Genomic DNA, 22,557 nt, shown 5'->3' with positions numbered 1-22,557 from the left:
GAGCAACAAAGTCATGTGATTTCAGTAGTTTGGCTGTTTGACGCGATCCGAATCATGATTCGATACGCTGATTCATTATGCTACGAATCTTCCTGAAGCAGTGTTTTGAAATCGGCCATCACTATATAAGTCGTTATTTTGTTTTTTCTTGGTGCACCAAAAGTATTCCTGTCGCTTTATAATATTAATATTGAACCACTGTACTCACATGAACTGATTTAAATATGTTTTTAGTACATTAATGGATCTTGAGAGAGGAAATGTCATTGCTCCCTATGCAGGCCTCACTGAGCCATCGGATTTCAACAAAAATATCTTAATTTGTGTTCCAAAGATTAACTAAGGTCTTACGGGTGTAAAACGGCACGAGGGTGAGTAATAAATGACATTATTTTCATTTTTGGGTAAACTAACCCTTTAAGACGACAATTTGCGCCGGCATATTTCTACAGTAGCCCTAAACGGACAAACTGCTCTACAGAGCGTGTTTGCTTGACTAGCTACTCTCTGCTGTTTCAGACGACGACATCTTTGTCCTGTGTTGGCCACCGTAGCTTCTCTGTATTCCAATTCGCAACCTCACCGCTAGATGCCGCTAAAATTCACACACTGCACCTTTAAATATATTTTTTGAGTTTAATTTTTGAATAACTCGCGCCATGTACATAGACATAGCAGCTGGCATGAGTTAAAAAAGGGAAAAAAAATCTGTTATCAATGTCAGATTTGAAAAGCCTGTATCTGCAGTCAGTTTACTTTTGTTTTAAAGGAGAAATCTGTGAGAAATGTTAGTGCCAGCTGGATATATTCTGCTGTAGTGAGGAGAAATGGTTACAAAAATAAGGTAATGTTGCAGATTGTAAACTAAAATAAATTAGAATCTGTAACTCTTGACTGTAATCGTTTTATTACATTATGGAAATTTAAAACAAATCTATTCTTCTAAAATAAATTTGAACTAAATAACATCCAAGAGTCTCTTTTCCCTGACAAAACCCAACACAAACAACACAACAGTCAGCAGTTTACACGACAGAGGGATTCCTCATTGTTTTGTATACCCGATTATGGTAATAAGCACTTTGGGTTCACTCGCACGGACGATGCACTCAGCCAATGAAATCGCGAGGTGAACCACTCCCGTGCCAAATTGACCAATCAGAAACCTGCGTTGAACAAAATGGGCGGAACTCCTGAGAGCGAGAACTGAGGACAGGAAGTCGCGTATCTTAGCGTGGATGCTAACGGTAAACTGTGATATTTAGCCACACCTCGCAGGTCCATCTCCCACAAACAAGAATGGATATAAGTTAACAATGACTGGAGAGAAAAAGAAGAAAAAGCGGCTGAACCGCAGCATTCTTCTAGCTAAGAAAATCATCATTAAAGATGGAGGCACTGTGAGTAAAACATTTCTTTGTGGCTGTTAGCCATTCGCTAGACAGGGCTAGCAAGCTAAAACAGTGTTTTTACAGGATGAGATGAAACAACTCTATTCTGAGTGTCATTTCAAGCTTGTATCTCTGTATTATAAGGAGAAATAAACGACAATATATGAGACACAATAGTTTGATTAGATAACCGACAGTCAAAACAACAAGCCAGCTGGCGACAAACAAGTCCGATCGAGACATCGCGCGCACAAAACCTGTAACGTTAAACGAAACTGGAAGCTTGAAACTGGGATAATGAATTATTAGGTAAGAGAAATAATCAGTCTTTATGGTGACAGAAGTGGGTGTCCCGTCAGGATACTAAATAATATGCTTTTAATGACATATGTTCTGTCCGACACTTCACCTGTCCGACAGGTGCTCTCTCTAAGAATGACGTGTTTATGGGTTTATCATGTTGTTTTGGTCGTGAACCGCTTAAAAAAAGAGTCAGTTCGGTCTTAAACGTCAAGACAGCTCCTAATGGGCTGTGAAATTTTGATTTCATGAATCAAGTAGTATGTATTCACATATCTGTAGTCTGTCCTTTTAGGAAACACTTTTTGAAAGTCCTTACACTTAAAATTGATTGAAAAGACAGTAGGAAGTAATTGACATCAAACTTCTGTCCACAAACGTGTGAATGTAAATAAAGTGAACCTCCCAACATGCTATACTTCTTTAAATCACAGCCTTTGATTTGATAATCTCAGTTTGATAAGAGAGATGTCACTGTTTCGTAATTAATTATGCAGCCCCGTTTGTTTTATTTTAATTTTACATTTCATTTAATTTAGGGTTAGTATTTCATCAACTCATGTTTGGGAAACCTTGGACTTATAGTTAAAGGGTTAGTTCACCCAAAAATGAAAATAATGTCATTAATTACTCACCCTCGTGCCGTTCCACACCCGTGAGACCTTCGTTAATCTTCGGAACACAAATTAAGATATTTTTGATGAAATCCGATGGCTCTGTAAAGCCTGCATAGGGAGCAATGACATTTCCTCTCTCAAGATCCATTAATGTACTAAAAACATATTTAAATCAGTTCATGTGAGTACAGTGGTTCAATATTATAAAGCGACGAGAATATTTTTGGTGCGCCAAAAAAAAAAAACGAAATAATGACTTATATAGTGATGGCCGATTTCAAAACACTGCTTCAGGAAGCTTCGGAGCGTTATGAATCAGTGTATCGAATCAGCGGTTCGGAGCGCCAAAGTCATGTGATTTCAGCCGTTTTGTTGTATAACACGCAATCCGAATCATGATTCGATACGCTGATTCATTATGCTCCGATGCTTCATGAAGCAGTGTTTTGAAATCGGCCATCACTATATAAGTCATTATTTCATTTTTTTTGCCGCACCAAAAATATTCTCGTCGCTTTATAATATTAACATTGAACCACTGTACTCACATGAACTGATTTAAATATGTTTTTAGTACATTAATGGATCTTGAGAGAGGAAATGTCATTGCTCCCTATGGAGGCCTCATTGAGCCATCGGATTTCAACAAAAATATTTTAATTTGTGTTCTGAAGATGAACGAAGGTCTTACTGGTGTGGAACGGCACGAGGGTGAGTAATAAATGGCATCATTTTCATTTTTGGGTGAACTAACCCTTTAAGTGCAAATGAATGGTCTGCTAAATTATATGCTTGTTCTGAAAGTAAATATTTTCTACTGTAATTTTATGCAGTGCAAGAGGGTTTTACACTGTACCATAAACAGGTTGTTCATAATCGGAGGTTTCTAATCATTGACTTTATTGATTTAGTGATTTAGCTTGGGACTCCTGTAAATTGAAAGGTTTAACACAATAACACCAGCCCACAAATTTCAAATTTAACAAGAGCTTTTATGAATACTGTACAAAGAGAGCAAATGTGTAGGTTGACGTTGTTTTTTGTCTATTTACCTACGTAGCCCTAAGGCTTTGTTTGCACTGTTAACTGTTCGAGCACAGGCCACGACTCTTGCTCTCCCCCCTTTCTAATGATCCGCAGCATTGTGCTCAGTCTGCAGGCTGTTAAACGTATGAGTACAGGCTTTCTTGCGGACCATTAAGTCACTTCCGATGTTCAGCATGCATCATTTCTATAAGGGTTTGGCAAGGTAGTTTTGGGCTTTCAGGGATTGATTTAGGGCCAGATATCCATCTATTATTTGTTTTCTAAAGAGAAAGCTTTTGCAGTACACTAGATAAGTGTGAGATAATGAGTCTGGAATTGTAGCCCCTTTGGACCCTGTTATTGCACACTATAATGATGTTTATTTTAAGCTAATAAATGGTAATGAAGCATATGTTATGTCAAAAATATTGCTATTTTGTTCTGTCTGTAATGTGAATCATGTCCTCTGTCATTTGTCTTGTCCAGCCTTCCACCTTATTGTTTCTTTATCCATGTTCTTCCACATTACTTCCTGTATTTTGTTTGTTTGTAGTAATATTATTAGTAATGTATCTATGGAAGCTTGTTTCTGCCACTGAATAAAAAAATAAAAAAGGTATAATTGCGACTTTATCTCACAATTCTGTCTTTTTTCTCAGAATTGCATGATATAAACTCGCAATTGCAATCGCAATTTTGTAAAGCTTTTTTTCATCAGAATTAGACTTTATAACTCGCCATTGTGAGTTTATATCAGAATTCAAAAGTCAAAATTGTGAGTTTATATCTTGCAATTACGAGGAAAAAAGTCAGAATTGCGAGTTTATAACTGCAGTTGTGAGAAAGTCAGAATTGTGAGGGGAAAAGTCAGAATTACGAGTTTATATCTCAGTTGTGAGAAAAAAGTCAGAATTGCAAGTTTATATCTCTCAGTTGTGAGAAAGTCAGAATTGCGAGGAAAAAAGTCAAAATAGCGAGGAAAAAAGTCAGAATTACGAGTTTATGTCTCAGTTGTGAGAAAAAAGTCGGAATTACGAGTTTATATCTCGGTTGTGAGAAAAAAGTCGGATTTACGAGTTTATATCTCGGTTGTGAGAAAAAAGTCGGAATTACGAGTTTATATCTCAGTTGTGAGAAAAAAGTCAGAATTACGAGTTTATATCTCACAGTTGTGAGAAAGTCAGAATTGTGAGGGAAAAAGTCAAAATTGCGAGGAAAAAAGTCAGAATTACGAGTTTATGTCTCAGTTGTGAGAAAAAAGTCGGAATTACGAGTTTATGTCTCAGTTGTGAGAAAAAAAGTCAGAATTGCGAGGAAAAAAGTCAGAATTACGAGTTTATATCTCAGTTGTGAGAAAAAAAGTCAGAATTGCGAGGAAAAAAGTCAGAATTACGAGTTTATATCTCAGTTGTGAGAAAAAAGTCAGAATTGCGAGTTTATAATATTGTGAGAAAGTCAGAATTGCAAGAAAAAAAATCAGAATTGCGAGTTTATAACTCAATTCTGACTTTATTTCTCACAATTCTGACTGTTACTTGCAATTGCAAGTTTATATCTCACAGTTCTGAGAAAAGAAATCAGAATAGGGAGATAAAAAAGTCACAACTGCCTGTATTGTTTTTTATTTAGTTGTGCAAACAAGCTTCCATAGTAATGTAACTCCTCCTTGTTTAGCCACAGGGGATCGGAGAGCCCAGCGTCTACCATGCAGTGGTGGTTATCTTCCTGGAGTTCTTCGCCTGGGGACTGCTCACCACTCCCATGCTTACGGTAAACCAGTTTTGTTTAATCGCCCTCATTGACAGTTTCAGATCAGAGCGAATTACGAGCCATGAATGTTTGCATTCATTCTCCCTTTTGTATCCAAAACAAGGAGTGACATTTCCCATTGCCCAGATCCGAGGAGCCTTGTACAAATTTATGAATAAATGAATCCTGATCAAATGGAGAGGGCAGAATGGTGCACTCTGTTTTAGTTGATGAGGGATGCATTGAGTATAATTGACCAAGCAATATTAAAACAACATCAAACAGCATCATGCTAATAATGACCTTTTTATTCTGAAGGCGAACTGGAGGGTTTGTCAGGCCACATGGCTGTAAATGAAGCTGAACCTGTGATTTACTTTGTAACGAAGTGCCAGTTGTTTTTATGCTGGTCAGCATGACGCTCTTGTTGACACTGTATCCAGTACAGTCACAGCATGTTACACAACATGCTATTTGCAAAATCTTTTTCCACAAAGTGATCCATTGCTCTGACTGTAACCGATGTTTCCTTAAATTTACACTACATGCAAAGTGGAATTGCTGTTTTCTTTTGTTGAATAATGCATGAGTTGAAAGTGGTATTGTCTCTTATGATCACCAAACTGTTAATTTTCAATGCAGTGCAGCTCTTGCTGAATAAAAGCATTTACTAACCCCAAAAGTTTGAACGGTACTTTTACACATTTAATCTTACACCGTGTCTACACCGGACACGACCATTGACGCATCGCATCGCACCGCAGCAGCTAGAAGCTGTCTACACTGGACACGACAAAGCAACCGTTGCAAATCCATTTGTCCTTTCTATGAGAAGTATTGCGAATGCTTGGAGTACATCATAAATTGAACGAGGCTTCCGTTTACTTTCGGGGATTTGTCATGTCGTGTTTTGTCGCGCAGCATCCAGTGTAGACAGCATCACTGATTATAATGGGTTTTATTGTCTTTTGTCGCGCCGCATCGTTCCGCTCACATCCATTGTAGACACAGTGTTACCAGATATTTCCAGCTTTGTTTACTTTGTTTCTAGGGATGTACTGTACAGTATAATGTGTCTGTTATTCTGTTGCCATATCAGTATCTGCAAATATTGGCTTTGGCATCTGTCTGTTCTGCGTTTATTTAGCAGAATGAATTTAAACATTGTAAAATGTAAAATGGTTAAATTAAAAAACAGGGCTGTGAACAAAACAATACTTTTATTGATCAATGAAAGAATAATCATTACCTAAAAACTTATTTCATTGGTTTAAATGGTATCGTTCTATGGCACTTTACAAAAGTACTAAACAGTTATGCATTATTTCTATTGTACATTGATCATCAAGAGTGTAAAATCAGACATCAAAGCATTATAATGTCAATACAATATAGACTTATTGTTTGAGCTTTATCAATTATCGGCATACAAAAGTCTGAGATCAAATTGAAATCTGTTTTTTTGTGTGTGTGTATTTAAACTTGGAAATAATGTTTTAGGATTTAGAAATAGTTTAAACAAAATTTTGTTACTAATAAAAGTGAACATTTTCACTCAAACTTTTATGCTTATTATTTGTAATGGAAATTGTTAAAACAGAAAAATAATGTAACAGAAGTTTTTTTCACCAGTGGTCAGTTGGCTTTTGGTAGTGGCTGAAATTGAAACATTCCCTAGTTGCTTAATGTCTTGTGTATATATATATATATATATATAAATTGCTTATTCATTGTCCTCATTTCCCACTGTGGGAGGAAGATTTGCATGTAGTTGGTACAGTTGAGCCAGAGAGTCGCCTCAGTGCTCTTTGCTCTGGCCTTTTATTTGATTAGTAGCCTCTGATATACTGAAGCACTAATGAGCCTAACAAAGCCTTCCAGATGAACGCTGCACTGACAAGACTTAACGTCTCAGCAAGTGGCACAGCTTTGCTCAGTCGAGCTCTGCTTCAGTGCCATATCAAATGAACACCGCAGGTGAAATGTGTTCGCATGCTTTTTCATCTCTCAACATCATTTCTTAAATAAATGAGAAAAAAATTTAAAGTGAAGAAATGCAAATTTCTATTTCTGAATGTGGATAATCTCTTGTGCAGATCTCAGATCTGGTCAACATGCTCCTTTTTTTTTCTCAATTCAGTTGAATGTTTCTCACAGGTGCATTTTGGGCTTGTTAGACTGTTTACATTTCCATGATGATAACAGTGACTGATTAAAAAAGTAATAGTATCAGGTTTCTATACAGGTGCTGGTCATATAATTAGAATATCATCAAAAAGTTGATTTATTTCACTAATTCCATTCAAAAATTGAAACTTGTATATTATATTCATTCATTACACACATACTGATATATTTCAAATGTTTATTTCTTTTAATTTTGATGATTATAACTGACGACTAAGGAAAATCCCAAATTCAGTATCTCAGAAAATTAGAATATTACTTAAGACCAATACAAAGGATGTTTCGAAATCTTGGCCAACTGAAAAGAATGAACATGAAAAGTATGAGCATGCAGCACTCAATACTTAGTTGGGGCTCCTTTTGCCTGAATTACTGCAGCAATGCGACGTGGCATGGAGTCGATCAGTCTGTGGCACTGCTCAGGTGTTATGAGAGCCCAGGTTGCTCTGATAGTGGCCTTCAGCTCTTCTGCATTGTTGGGTCTGGCATATCGCATCTTCCTCTTCACAATACCCCAAAGATTTTCTATGGGGTTAAGGTCAGGCGAGTTTGCTGGCCAGTTAAGAACAGGGATACCATGGTCCTTAAACCAGGTACTGGTAGCTTTGGCACTGTGTGCAGGTGCCAAGTCCTGTTGGAAAATGAAATCTGCATCTCCATAAAGTTGGTCAGCAGCAGGAAGCATGAAGTGCTCTAAAACTTCCTGGTATACGACTGCGTTGACCTTGGACCTCAGAAAACACTGTGGACCAACACCAGCAGATGACATGGCACCCCAAACCATCACTGATTGTGGAAACTTTACACTGGACCTCAAGCAACGTGGATTGTGTGCCTCTCCTCTCTTCCTCCAGACTCTGGGACCTGATTTCCAAAGGAAATGCAAAATTTACTTTCATCAGAGAACATAACTCTGGACCACTCAGCAGCAGTGCAGTCCTTTTTGTCTTTAGACGCTTCTGATGCTGTCTGTTGTTCAAGAGTGGCTTGACATAAGGGATGCGACAGCTGAAACCCATGTCTTGCATACGTCTGTGCGTAGTGGTTCTTGAAGCACTGACTCCAGCTGCAGTCCACTCTTTGTGAATCTCCCCCACATTTTTGAATGGGTTTTGTTTCACAATCCTCTCCAGGGTGCAGTTATCCCTGTTGCTTGTACACTTTTTTTCTACCACATCTTTTCCTTCCCTTCGCCTCTCTATTAATGTGCTTGGACACAGAGCTCTGTGAACAGCCAGACTCTTTTGCAATGACCTTTTGTGTCTTGCCCTCCTTGTGCAAGGTGTCAATGGTCGTCTTGTGGACAACTGTCAAGTCAGCAGTCTTCCCCATGATTGTGTAGCCTACAGAACTAGACTGAGAGACCATTTAAAGGCCTTTGCAGGTGTTTTGAGTTAATTAGCTGATTAGAGTGTGGCACCAGGTGTCTTCAATATTGAACCTTTTCACAATATTCTAATTTTCTGAGATACTGAATTTGGGATTTTCCTTAGTTGCCAGTTATAATCATCAAAATTAAAAGAGATAAACATTTGAAACATATCAGTCTGTGTGTAATGAATGAATATAATATACAAGTTTCACTTTTTGAATGGAATTAGTGAAATAAATCAACTTTTTGATGATATTCTAATTATATGACCAGCACCTGTATACAAGCAGAATGATTTTTGCAGGACAGTATGTAAGCATACAGTTGAATGTCAATAACCAGTTTCGTTTCAGTTTTCTTAAAGTGTTAGTTCACCCAAAAATGAAAATTCTGTCATTATTTACTCGCCTTCATGTTGTTTAAAACCCGTAAGACTTTCGTTGATCTTCTGAACACAAATGAAGATAAAAGCCTAAATCTGTTCATCATATAAAACAATCGAGTCTCTTCAGTAAATTTGGACTAAACCAGTCAATTCATAAGGATTAGTTTTACAATCTCTTTATGAACTATTTGAAGCGTCAAAGTGGTAGTTGCATAGCTGTCAATGGAGGGACAGAAATCTCTCAGATTTCATTAAAAAGTTGAACGAATTTTGAGTTTGGAGCAACATGAAGGTGAGTAAATAATGACCGAACTTTCATTTTTGGGTGAACTAACCCTTTAAGTATGTCTTAACTGTGCAGTTACAGAAAATTAATAAATGCCTTTCAATGTTTTTTTCAAGTTAAATTTAATCAGAATTGAACATGCCACTTTTTAAGTAAGGCATATGCCCTGTTGGACTTCAGTCCATATGTAATGTTGACTTCTTGGAACTGAAGACTTTATCTTTGAATTTGTATACAGATCAGTTGATTTATTTCCCAGTCATAAGAGAACAGATCTCTTTTGTACACTTTTGTAAAACATTGACACTGTTGTATACAGTGTGTTTAATGATTAGTCAGGCTGTGGGAATCATTGCTCCAGTTAGAGGTATGCACCTGACTTTCAACCGCAATGATGGTTCTTATGCTCAGCCTCAAACAGTTCAAATCTCAAAACGCTTAAATGACATTCCTTGCCTTATACTTTATTACGGGTTGGTCATTTCATTGCACAGTCAAAACAACATGTTTGTACTCATGGTGGTTATTTTGTAACCTCTAACAAGTAAAGCAGCAAAAACAATGACACATTTATGTGGGTAAACAAGCAACCAGTTGGATCATGAAGCACATTTGGCTTGTGAGCTACTTGATTTTTTGATATCCTCAATTACAGACATGGAAACCCTTTTAATGATTTTTAATGTGGAAATGGATAATATTCTGTATTTTTCATGCTTTGACATTATTTAACGGGTATTTTTACTTATTTATTTTCTCTGAAAAGGCTTAAAATGAATTTATTTATTTATTTATTTATTTATTTATTTATTTATCAGAGGAATATCATTTCAAATTCAACCAAACAACTATTGTTACCAAGTATGATCAAAATGTTTAATGAAATAGTAAACAAATGTCAATTTTTAATTGATTCATTGAAATCTAAAGTTTAAATAAGAGACTATTAAAGCATCCCTGATTGTCTCTTAAACTCACAAGAGAAGGAAGAATCTTAAACAACTTTAGTTCAACTAAAAGTTCATTAAAATCATTGTGACGTTCATGTGATGCTGCCTGCTTTTATATTGCGAAAAAATCAGTGCAAATATATTTGACGTATCAAATTGCCAAGTATTCTTATTGCCAAGTTTCAGCTTGTAGTATTACTACTTTTGAGCTCTGCCATAGAGTAAACCTAGTGAATCATTAACCTAGTTATTCTGTACCCAACAGGTTATCTGTATGTATGTACAGCATACATTTTATGGTCAATCTGTTTTTTTGTTTCAGGTGTTACATCAGACATTCCCCCAGCACACATTCCTGATGAACGGACTTATTCATGGTGTCAAGGTAGGACATTGACTCCAGCCGTTCACATTTACTCATGCTTTTCATCTTCTCCCTTTCTGATGTGACAAGAGATAAGAGTCATGATTAGGGATAGCTACTCTTACGTTGCCCTGTTTATTTATGATAAACCCAGGTCACACAGTGATGCCCTTAAATACGGTAAAGTGGGAACAGAATTTACCAGTTTAAACCTCACCGATAAACAAGATCCTGCAATCCAGCCTGACCCGAATATTACTGTGAAATATTAAGATGCAAATAGTTGTTTTGAATCTTTCAGAGTAACTGTGCCATTTAAGGAAGCCACATGCTCTTGTATTCACTCAGGGCCTGCTGTCTTTCCTGAGTGCTCCATTAATCGGTGCTCTGTCAGATGTGTGGGGCCGGAAGTCCTTCCTGCTGCTCACTGTGTTCTTCACCTGTGCTCCCATCCCTCTCATGAAGATCAGCCCATGGTAAGCCTCTTGCATGAAGCGGTTTCCTACTTTAATGTGAAATTACAGAAAATCTAATACTCATTACATAATATTTTAAGGGCTGCCCCCTAATAGTCGACTAACGGCGGGTCCTTGTGGTAATTACAGAATGTCGGGCAGGAAATCCAAACGTTCGACTATCATTCATCGACCTCAAATATGGCATATCATTTAAAACACAACTAGTAACAACTTTACTTTGCTACTTTACTTTCTAACGTTAACCTGGATAATTGTGCGATAGGTAGATCCAAGTGTTTGTGCGGAGTGTAGAAGGTAAAGTATACACGATTACTGCAAGACACGGAGGAGCCGGCGTGATCACTTGTGTTTTTTTTTTATAACAGCGGAAACAACTTAAAATACTTTATTTTTGGTCATACAGATAAAAGTAATACATCATTCGAAACTGTAGGGTCTACTTTTATTTGTATAAACTCACAATAACAAGAAAATGTTAAAATATGCTTAAAATAAAGAAAAAAACAGGATGCGCTTTCTGCCGTCTCGGTCTCCTTGAACTTGAACTCGTCACAAAAATGAAATGAAAAAATGAAACTCAGCGTACACTTGCCTCACAAACATGAGAAATATATCTATAGAAAGCTTAAAATGTCTAGTTTTAGATGAGTCAATTAGAATAAAAACCCTCTCTGCTTATGTAATCCGTTTGAAATGTGCATTTCTCTCTAAAGGAGCATCCACTATGCTGCGGAGATGGCGAGTCAGCATCGTCGACTTCATCTTTGCAGCCGACACTGACTCAGAAAACACTAGTTTATTAGTAAATAATTAAAATGTCCCCTTGCTATTTTTTTTCTCTGACTCATTTATACTTTTGCTGGTGCTGTGCAGCAAGTTTATGTGCGCGCTTGAGCGAGGAATAGGCTATATTACGCCTAAATATATTAAAGGCTCATTATGGTGTTGTATTCCCCCAGTATATATTTCAATAATTTAATTAATATAATCGTGCGATTAGTTGACTAATGGCTTAAATTAATGACTAATAGTCGACTACAAAAATGTTTAGTTGGGGGCAGCCCAAATTATTTTAATGTGATAAAAATTCTTTTAATATGATAAAAATCTTTTTTTTTTTTTTTTTTGCTTTTTAATAAAAATTAAATAGACTATTTTTATGCCATATTTAGTTTATTTTTTCATTTGATTTTGGGGTAAAATATAACCTGCATATTCCTTTGTGAATGTAATTTTAGTATTATTTATATACTTTTGTACCGTTTAATATTTTAGCTTTCATTGTAATTTTAGTTTAAGTTTTAGTAGTTTAGTTTTGTGCATTTGTCTTTTTTTTTTTTGTCATTTCTACTTATTTAAGAAAGTATTCTATTTATTTTATTTCCTTGTTTTTATTTTAGTAATTTTAGTTACTGTACTAAATACTTTACATTTTGTTTTTCATTTAATATTTATAGTTTATTTTATATTATTTCAGGTTTATTTATATTAACTAAAATGATTTTTAATATTTTCAGTTTTTATTAACAATAGCAACATTGTTGTTATCTTACCCTACAGTGACACAGTCATTGTATTATATATTGATTGATTGACAATATGATTTGTTCATATTGTCATCTTAATTGTAAACCATTTTAGAAAACTTAAGCCAAATTCATAAATGTACAATTATTTTAGTCACATATTTATTTGTATTAAGTCTTTTATTTTGAGCATTTGAAACTCTCTAAATGTTTTATTTTAGACTTAATCATTCTCTCCGTCTGATCCTGCAGGTGGTACTTTGCAGTGATCTCCATGTCTGGTGTGTTTGCGGTCACTTTCTCTGTGATCTTTGCATATGTGGCCGATATCACCCAGGAGCATGAGAGGAGCACGGCATATGGCCTGGTGAGCAGAGGAACATGACTCATGACTTCCTTTTGATGTTGTGCTGTAAGCAACTTCACAGCAACTATACCTAGAATCGTCGGCGCTTATTGGTTTCCTGTTATTTGACAGCCGTCTGTGGTTTCCTTTTTGGCACTGCAATGAAATTAAAGTGTTAATTGTGTTGAAGAACATTTCCCTTGTGGTCACCACAGTTGATTAAATCTTTTCCCACAGGTATCGGCCACTTTTGCAGCCAGCCTGGTGACAAGCCCAGCGATCGGTGCGTACCTGTCAGTGGCGTATGGAGATACATTGGTGGTGATCCTTGCCACGGCCATTGCCCTGCTCGACATCTGTTTTATCCTGGTAGCGGTTCCTGAGTCCCTGCCTGAGAAGATGAGACCGGCCTCCTGGGGGGCGCCCATCTCCTGGGAGCAGGCAGACCCCTTTGCAGTGAGTCACTGATGTCTGTGCAAGTACAGTCATGGGGATGCAATGACCTTTGTCTTATCTGTCACATGAGAAGGTTGATGGAACCTGATTGGTGGTCTAATTTTAGAGTCAAGATCATTGTTCGGACAACTGATAAATCAGTTTTAATTTTGGTTGCTAAGTTTTTGGTGGTTTAATACATATACAGTGCCATTCAAAAGTTTGTGGTCTTTTTAAAAAAATTGTATTCATTAAATAATCCTAAAAAAATTATCATGGTTTCCACAAAAATATTAAGCAGTACCACTGTGATAATCAACTGTGAGAAGTGCACCAAATCATCATATTAGAATTATTTCTGACGGATCATGTGACACTGAAGACTTGGAGTAATGATGCTGAAAATACAACTTTACCATCACATGAATGAAATATTTTAAAATATATTAAAAATAGAAAACTGTTATTTTAAAATTGTAATAATATTTCACAATTTTACTTTATTATTGTAGTTTTGATCAAATAAATGGTGCCTTGGTGAGCACAAGACTTATTTTAAAAACATTAAAAACCCAACCACAAGTGTTTAAATAAGTGTGTGTAATGTGTAATAAATACATTTTATATATATATATATATATATATATATATATATATATATATATATATATATATATATATATATATATATATATATATATATAATGCATTTATTTATTATTATTATATTATTTTTATATATTTAATTATTTTATATATATATTTATTTGATTTTTATATTTATTTATATATATTTATATTATATTACTATTATTACTATTACTATTATCGTTATCATTATTATAACATATTTTATATTTCCCAATCTATAAGTTTTTTTTTTTTTTTTTTTTTTTTTCATTTTGCATGTTCCTACTCTGTTTGCCTTGTTGCCTCAAATCAGTACAAGTGTGAATACCATTTAGGAAAGAAAAAAAAAAACATGAGCTGGCATTTGAAGAAGAATGGCGAAGATGTCGTCTGTCACTTATTAAATGAATCATGTTGCTGTTCTTCTGCCCACTCATTCTCTCTCAGTGTCTTCCTCCCTCTTTCTCACGCTCTCTCTGTGACTCTTTTGTTCACAGTCCTTGCGTAAGGTGGGCCAGGACTCCACGGTTCTCCTGATCTGCATCACAGTCTTCCTGTCCTACCTGCCTGAGGCTGGACAGTATTCCAGTTTCTTCCTGTATCTCAGACAGGTACACTGCACACCTTTATATCGATGCAACAAAGACACACAACTGGAACTGCTTTTTATCTAGTGGCATGGCCAGTCGCTGAGGTTGCTGCTGCTGCTGCAGGTGGCATGAATATGCATTGATTTTTATGCAAACACTCAAACCTTGTTGTAGCTTAAGCAAATACCAAAAAAGTGAGTCACATATCTGTGAGTCACATGTCACATATACTCCCTCACCCTCCAAGTAAACAGTTAGAAATAGATAGTCATGTGATTTTTAACTCACTCAGCTTCTGCTGGAATGCCTCTTGTCCATATTTCAAAGCTGAGTGTTGTGTGGTTTTGTGAAATGCATAAACACAATGCTTAGAAACATCATTACGTAACACTTTAATTTCTTCTGCTGTCAGGCTGGAAATTAGGCTGAAACGACATGAACGAGACTGTATGCTGTTGATGTTAATGGGTTTTATATTAATAAATCAAAGGTTTATTTCACACCAGTGTTATTGCAACTAAAATTATTGAAACATTTTTGTTATTTAAAATAAGGCTGAAATAAAATAAAATGTAAATATTAGATGAACAACTTAAATAAAAATAGAAATGCTACCTTGGCGACTAACTGAAATGTGTTAGTTGAAGTACTAAAATTACTGAAACTACTAAACTACTACTTTTACTAAAATTAAACTAAAACTGAAAAAAAAATAAAACTGTTTAGAATAAAAAATCTAATATAAATGACAGAAGCACATAACAAAATTGCTAAAAATTAAGATGAAAATATAAGGCTAAAAGCTTTGAATTAGATTTTAGCCTTATATTTTCAGTTTTCATCTTAATTTTTAGCAATTTTATGTACTTTTGTATTAATAACTATATAATACTGAAATAAAAAACTAAAATGCTCTGTAATTGAATGATTAAATCAGATGATGTTCTTAAACTGCCAATTTTCATCTTCCCAGGTCATTGGATTTACGTCAGAAACAGTTGCTGCCTTCATTGCTGTGGTGGGAATCCTGTCCATCTTGGCTCAGGTTGGTTTCCAGGCTTTTTTCCACCCCTTCCATTGTGAGTTTGTACCACGTGACTCTGAGAAGCACAGCATGTGTTCATTCGTTCTAATCGGCTCACTGTGCGAGTGCATCAGGCTAGGGGCAGATGATATGACCAAAATCTTAAATCACGATATGAGTAATTTCATGAGTAATGATGTGTTATAAGCAATATAGCTATTTTTGCTTTAAATAAGGTTTTAATATAATCAATTTTTGATAATATTGAAACTTCATAATTCTTTTCACCAATTTGAATATCACAAACAAATAATACTAGCCTACGTAAAAACCTCAAGCTTACTGAAGACAAGAAAATGGACATAAGAACAAAGAAACTAATTACAAGCAATAGGACAACAAACTACAATAGAACAAAGAAATAGACCCACCTGAAAAACTTCAAGCACTTGGAATAAGAAATACGAACCTTCATAAATTGTATAAAGTAATCAAATGTATAAATTAAATATACACTGTATAAATTAAAAATACGTTTATTCTTCTTAAAGTGAGACAAAAGTGATTCAGTCAAGAGGATTGAGAGATTCTCTTTTTTGTTGTTTGATTGACACAGATGACAGCAGGTTTATTGTCACTTGAAGACCGAATGCACAGATGCAATATTCTGTTACGCACGCGTTTTCTTTCTCAACTGTTTGCGTTCACTTAAGACATAAATGACTGTTTACAAGGATACTAGCAAAGACAGGCATGTTGATGTGTATTTGATGCCCAAAATGATGCCCATTTAGCGGCAAAAACTCAGTATGAGCAGTGGCTTCATGTGCGCACGTCTCTCAGATGGTGCTCAGAAACCATCTTTCAGTGTGCACATATAAAAATCAGTTCTCTTTAGCTGTTTATTGTGATTCAATGGTTTAAAATAAATTTTTAAACCGCAATGCTTAAAAACACATGCAAACAATAAGCTTTTGTGACCTCAGAAAAGTCATGTGACACATTTCTACCGGTTAATCATGTCTTGTATCGCCCGCCATTACATCCGGCATTAGGATCTAAAGGGAAGCCAGTGAATATTTGCAAAGTAATGGTTCATCTCTCTGTGCAGACGGTTGTCCTGGGAATCCTGATGCGTTCCATAGGGAATAAGAACACTATCTTGTTAGGCCTCGGCTTTCAAATCCTACAGCTGGCCTGGTACGGCTTTGGCTCCCAGCCCTGGTGAGTTGATCATCTAGAAACCCACTAGAGGGCAGCAAACTCTTCATTAGACATGATACACTTCAAGTCACAGATTGTAATTGGATTTTTACTTGAAATCAATACTTATTGTAGTGTTTCATAAGCTTTATTTAAAGGATTTTTAACCAGATATTTTACAGCTAGTTGCTGTTCTGAAACATAATTTTGGGAAATGGAAGAAGAAAATCAATGGATTTCATTCAAGATGTCATGTCCTGCTTTATATGACTTATTTTTTCATGCCATTACACACATGAAGTTATCTATTTGTGTCTTTTGGCTAGAACTCAAACATGACCTCCTGAAAACCAGTTACACATGCTCATGAACTGAAACCAATTGAGAGTCTGTGAGAGAGAGAGAGATGCTGATGGTTTATTTTTCTCTTAAGGATGATGTGGGCCGCTGGAGCTGTTGCTGCCATGTCCAGCATCACCTTCCCAGCAATCAGTGCCATAGTGTCCCGCAACGCAGACCCCGACCAACAAGGTGAGACACGTGCGGCCACACCACAGTAACATCAGCAAAAATATCTTAATATAGTCCTCTGGCTGGCAGGTTTATTTTTCCTCCACAGAATAATTAATTTTTATTAATTATTAAGTCACAGTTTATTGTTTTTATATGGAATATTTAATTCTGATGGGTCATTCAACACAAAGATGTGATAGTTTCATGTCTCTCTATCACTATGCAGGCTCTGGCATTTGAAAAAAAAAATCATATCAACTGAACTTGATTTTTCCTGTCTATGTATTTGGTAGCATGTAATAAACAGGATAATATATAATCAGCCAGTGCAGAATAAACCCCTTAATTTACTTTTAGCCTGATAATGACTGTCTGACCTTGGTGTATTTTTAGGAATGCACTGAATTCTGGCTGATACTGATAAGCTGATTAATTATTTTCATGTTATGGCCTATAGTAAAAAAAAAAAAAAACATTATATTAAATTGTTATATTTTATGTCAGGTGGTACAACCAAATAGTTGTATACTGCAGTTGTACCACCTGACATGGTAAGTGTACCAACCTACCCATACTTGAAATGATCAGTTTTTACCAGTATTTGAGAGGGATATACACACATTTCACTCTGCCACAAGCATCAGTTGTGATCCTCTGGATGATGCATTATCATGTTTACTTAATAAAAGTGTCATGTTTGCGCTTGTGCCACCCTGACATTCAAATTGCTGGACAAAAGTTTTTCAATGATCTCAACAGCTTTAAAACTACTGATATTTATAAAATCTGTTTATATGAAAGGTTTATGCCATAGTCTTTAGTTTTTAATTTTTTATTAGTAAGACACTATTTTAAATATTTTTCTCATCTGTTCATTTGTTTGGACAGTTGCACCACCTGACATTTTGAGGGTTTAAGATAACAAAACATAAAATACTATGTATTTAAATGTACTAAAAAATGAAATAAAGTGATATATGTCATGAATTTATCAAATTATTTTAAAAGGAAATAATGCACTTTGACACACAAATATGCACCTCATGTCATTGAAATTTAGAATAATACATTATTAAAAATAATACAAAACATTTTAAATACATAAACAGCGTTCAAAAGTTGGTCTGTAAGATTTGTTTTTATGTTTATGAAAGAAATCTCTTATGCTCAACAAGCATTTATTTGATCAGAATACTAATACTGTGAAATTATTTCAACTATTTTGTATTTAAATATATTTTATATTTGTTTTCTATTTTAATTTTAAGGTGCCCTAGAACTTTTTTTTTATAAGATGTAATATAAGTCTAAGGTGTCCCCTGAATGTGTCTGTGAAGTTGCAGCTCAAAATACCCCATAGATTTTTTTTTAATTCATTTTTTTAACTGCCTATTTTGGGGCATCATTAGAAATGAGCCGATTCAGGGTGTGTGGCCCTTTAAATCTCGTGCTCCACGCCCAAGAGCTCGCGCTTGCCTTAAACAACATAAAAAAAGTTCAAACAGCTAATATAACCCTCAAAATGGATCTTTACAAACGTTCATCATGCAGCATGTTTAATCGCATAAGTACAGTGTTTATTTGGATGTTTACATTTGATTCTGAATGAGTTTGATGGTGCTCTGTGGCTAAAGCTAACATTACACACTGTTGGAGAGATTTATAAAGAATGAAGTTGTTTATGCATTATACAGACTGCAAGTGTTTAAAAATGAAAATAGCGACGGCTCTTGTCTCCGTGAATACAGTAAGAAACCATGGTAACTTTAACAGTACATTAGCAACATGCTAACGAAACATTTAGAAAGACAATTTACAAATATCACTAAAAATATCATGATATCATGGATCATGTCAGTTATTATTGCTCCATCTGCCATTTTTCGCTGTTGTTCTTGCTTGCTTACCTAGTCTGATGATTCAGCTGTGCACAGATCCAGACGTTAATACTGGCTGCCCTTGTCTAATGCCTTGAACATGGGCTGGCATATGCAAATATTGGGGGCGTACACCCCGACTGTTATCAAAGCTGTATTGTAAACAAAAGTCTGTACTTTTGACAACACTAATTACGTTATAATATAATGAAGTATCCGGTTTAGTTGTGGGCAGATGCAGTCTCGTTCAATGTGCCTCTGTTTCTCGGTCAGGTGTGGTGCAGGGGATGATCACAGGAATTCGAGGACTATGTAACGGCCTGGGTCCTGCGCTCTACGGCTTCGTCTTCTACCTGTTTCACGTGGAGCTCAGTGAAATGGACCCTGCAGAGAGCCCAGAGAAGGGTGCCAAACCCAACATGGCCAACCCCACAGATGAGGTGAGTGCTTTCAGAAACAAGAAATCTGTCTGTATTGCACCAGAAGCACGCACTCACAAATATCTGTATATATGTGTGCCCCTTCAGAGTGCCATCATCCCCGGCCCTCCTTTCCTGTTCGGAGCATGCTCGGTTTTGCTGTCCCTTCTGGTTGCTCTCTTTATCCCAGAGCACAACGCCCTCAACATGCGGCCCAGCAGCTACAAGAAGCACAACAACGGCGCACAGAGCCACTTACACAGCTCTCAGGGCGGACCCTGCGAGGGCAAGGAGCCTCTGCTGGAGGACAGCAGCGTATAACCCCACTGACGAGGGGGGCGGGCACGGACCCCAAACCCCCTCACGTCAACACCCCGACCTCCCCAGGCGCACGTGAGCAGTGCACCTTTTTACAGAAGATGACATCACCGCCCTCTCTTGTTCCCCCGCAGCTCGGCGAAGGCAGAACGAGCTGTGCGCGTATTACAAGTGCGTAACTGGGCCAACCGGGAGCTGACCTTGGCCTTGAGGAACAGGAAGTGGAGCGAAGGACATTTTGCCTTGAGGGAAATGCAAGCAGACACAGTTGTGTGCCGATACAGACTTGGTGAAGGTTTTCCTCATTTTTACTGTTACATAGGTTTTTTTTTTGTGTGTGTGTGTGTGCGTGTGTGTGTCTTTTCTCTCTTTCAGAATTTCAATTGTATAAATGTTCCTTCCTCGTCCAAAGACCTGGTAACCGTAACAATAGGGAACGTGTCTATCGTGACGTTACAGGCTAACTTTTGATGTGCTGCTTTCTACTGGTTCTTCTTGGTTTTGTACTTAACAGATTGAAAGACGCTTCTAGAGAAGAGCGTGTCGTCTTTTCGAACCCTCAAGGAAAACGTAACCAAGAAGGTCATTTCACACAGTCGTCGCTGTTGTATCATGCTCCTTCGAACTAGAGTTTCTGTTCTCGTACATCGGATGAAATAGTTTGTACTTCCTCTCCCTTGCCATCACGAGCGGCGTGTCGGAATCGTGCAGAGGAAGTAAAAGTTGCCTTTAAGTGACTTTTTATCACAATTACCAAACCCAGATGAAGACTACGCTCTGAGAAGGGTCAACCGTATCGCTCCTGTCGGAGCCTGCGCATATTTGATTTCCGTTCTTCGTCTGCTTCGCCACCAGAACTCCCTGTGAACGTCAGCACTGCCATGATACAACAGGCTAGCAGGGTTACAAGCTTACTGACCGCATACCTAGTTTTCATATTATCGCGAGCACTGATGTGGGTGGAATAGCTTAGATGTGATTGGATGAGCATCGCTAGATCCAGTGAATCTAATATCACACATGCTGCTACTGTAGGGTGTACAAGGTTACAAAGTTCTGTGGTATAATACTATCCTCTAAACGTGGTGTTTCTATTAGAGCTACGCTTTTTCGGGCACGCCATTGTGATTTTAGACCCCAAATTTTGTGGCAGATTTCTATTTGCGGTGCTTAATTTTTTTTCTGGTGAGAAACTTTGAATACTTTTATCAGATCTCAACATTAATGTTCGATTTTCCAGAGAAAACCTCAAGTGCATTCAGATCACTTTTTCTTTTAAAACCGATCTCTGGGTTTTGTTTATTTGGTTTTAGGTGCCATACCTATGACTTTATTTCTGTCTTTGTGCGTTTTTATTCATCTGTGTGTTTCATTTTCTGGTATTTGTATGATTTTCTTCTTTTTTTTACGTTACCATTTTCAAGACAAATCCGCGAGATGTTCCACAGGCTTAGTCATTGTAACTTGTTTTTAAGCTAACATTTTGGACCATTTATGTTCTCTTACAGCATTGAAAACCGTGTAAATGTTATTTAAAGGTTTTTTCCATCATTTCACATTGAGCTGTATGACCAAACTTGAATGGAATTCTTTGTCATATATTTTCATCCTGTTTTGTACCTGCATAATTACTCCTTTTCACTAGCCACTAACTTGCAAAGAAATCTGGTGTTTGCCTCAGAAAAAAAAAAGCCAATTAATTTGTGCCTAAAATGTGCTCTAAAAGAATAGAAACAGTTTATGTGAATGGTGATCCGGCTGTAAATATTAGGAACTAATGAGAAACTATTTATTAAAAGTTTATTGATATTGAAGTCTTTGTGTTTTCTTCTTTTTTTTTTTTTTTGGAAAATGAAGTTTTTATTGGTTTTCTTTATATATAACAAAACTACGGCAGAGGATTAGGGCCAAGCAATAATAAAAAAATAAAACCATCTCGAGATTAAAGTTGTTAAATTTCGAGAAAAAAACTTGTTAAATTTCGAGAAAAAAGTCGAAATAAAATGTTGAGAATAAAGTCATTAAATTACGAGAAAAAAGTAGTTAAATTACGAGAACAAATTCATTAAATTATGAGAAAAATGTTGTTAAATTTTGAGAAAAAAGTCAAGAAAAAATTGAGAATAAACTCAATAATTACGAGAAAAAAAGTCGAGATAAAATGTTGAGAATAAAGTAATTAAATTACGAGAACAAATTAGTTAAATTATGAGAAAAATGTTCAATTTTGAGAAAAAAGTCGAGATAAAATGTTGAGAATAAACTCAATAATTGCGAGAAAAAAAGTCGTTAAATTTCGAGGAAAAAAAGTTGAGATAAAATGTTGAGAATAAAGTCATTAAATTACGAGAAAAAAGTTGTTAGATGAGAACAAATTCGTTAAATTGAGAAAAAAAGTCGAGATAAAATGTTGAGAATAAAGTCATTAAATTATGAGAAAAAAGTCATTAGATTATGAGAACAAATTCGTTAAATTATGAGAAAAAAGTCGTTAGATTATGAGAACAAATTCGTTAAATTATGAGAAAAAAGTCGTTAAATTTCGATTTAATTACTTTATTCTCAACATT

At 36.0% G+C, this 22,557-nt stretch overlaps 1 protein-coding gene across 2 annotated transcripts; it reads left to right on the top strand.

Moving 5' to 3' along the window:
• Positions 1–1,193: 1,193 nt before the first annotated feature.
• On the top strand, positions 1,194–21,801 carry mfsd14a2 (major facilitator superfamily domain containing 14A2). 2 transcript variants are annotated; one of them, XM_048163080.1, is made up of 12 exons: positions 1,194–1,400; positions 5,015–5,104; positions 10,586–10,648; positions 10,976–11,103; positions 12,885–12,999; positions 13,216–13,434; positions 14,541–14,654; positions 15,607–15,678; positions 16,769–16,881; positions 17,294–17,391; positions 19,524–19,690; positions 19,778–21,801. In XM_048163080.1, the coding sequence occupies exons 1-12, from the start codon at positions 1,317–1,319 to the stop codon at positions 19,988–19,990; spliced, it is 1,476 nt and encodes a 491-aa protein (XP_048019037.1). In that variant the 5' UTR covers positions 1,194–1,316; the 3' UTR covers positions 19,991–21,801. The 2 variants fall into 2 exon arrangements, with proteins under 2 accessions (XP_048019037.1, XP_048019036.1); XM_048163079.1 differs by having other exon boundaries at positions 1,196–1,400; positions 5,009–5,104.
• The last annotated feature ends 756 nt before the right edge of the window (positions 21,802–22,557 follow it).

Source organism: Megalobrama amblycephala, linkage group LG17 (assembly GCF_018812025.1).
Source record: "Megalobrama amblycephala isolate DHTTF-2021 linkage group LG17, ASM1881202v1, whole genome shotgun sequence".
NCBI lineage: Eukaryota > Metazoa > Chordata > Actinopteri > Cypriniformes > Xenocyprididae > Megalobrama > Megalobrama amblycephala.
The sequence above is the reverse complement of the archived record's forward strand: the minus strand, read 5'-3'. Positions and strand labels throughout refer to the sequence as shown.

What these genes read in the sequence shown, in the direction of transcription:
- mfsd14a2 (XM_048163079.1), top strand. Translation starts at nt 1,317, where the DNA reads ATGACTGGAGAGAAAAAGAAGAAAAAGCGGCTGAACCGCAGCATTCTT. An exon ending in TCATTAAAGATGGAGGCACT is followed by an intron (nt 1,401 to 5,008) that starts GTGAGTAAAACA and finishes CTCCTTGTTTAG; the next exon opens with CCACAGGGGATCGGAGAGCC. An exon ending in AGCAGGCAGACCCCTTTGCA is followed by an intron (nt 13,435 to 14,540) that starts GTGAGTCACTGA and finishes TTTTGTTCACAG; the next exon opens with TCCTTGCGTAAGGTGGGCCA.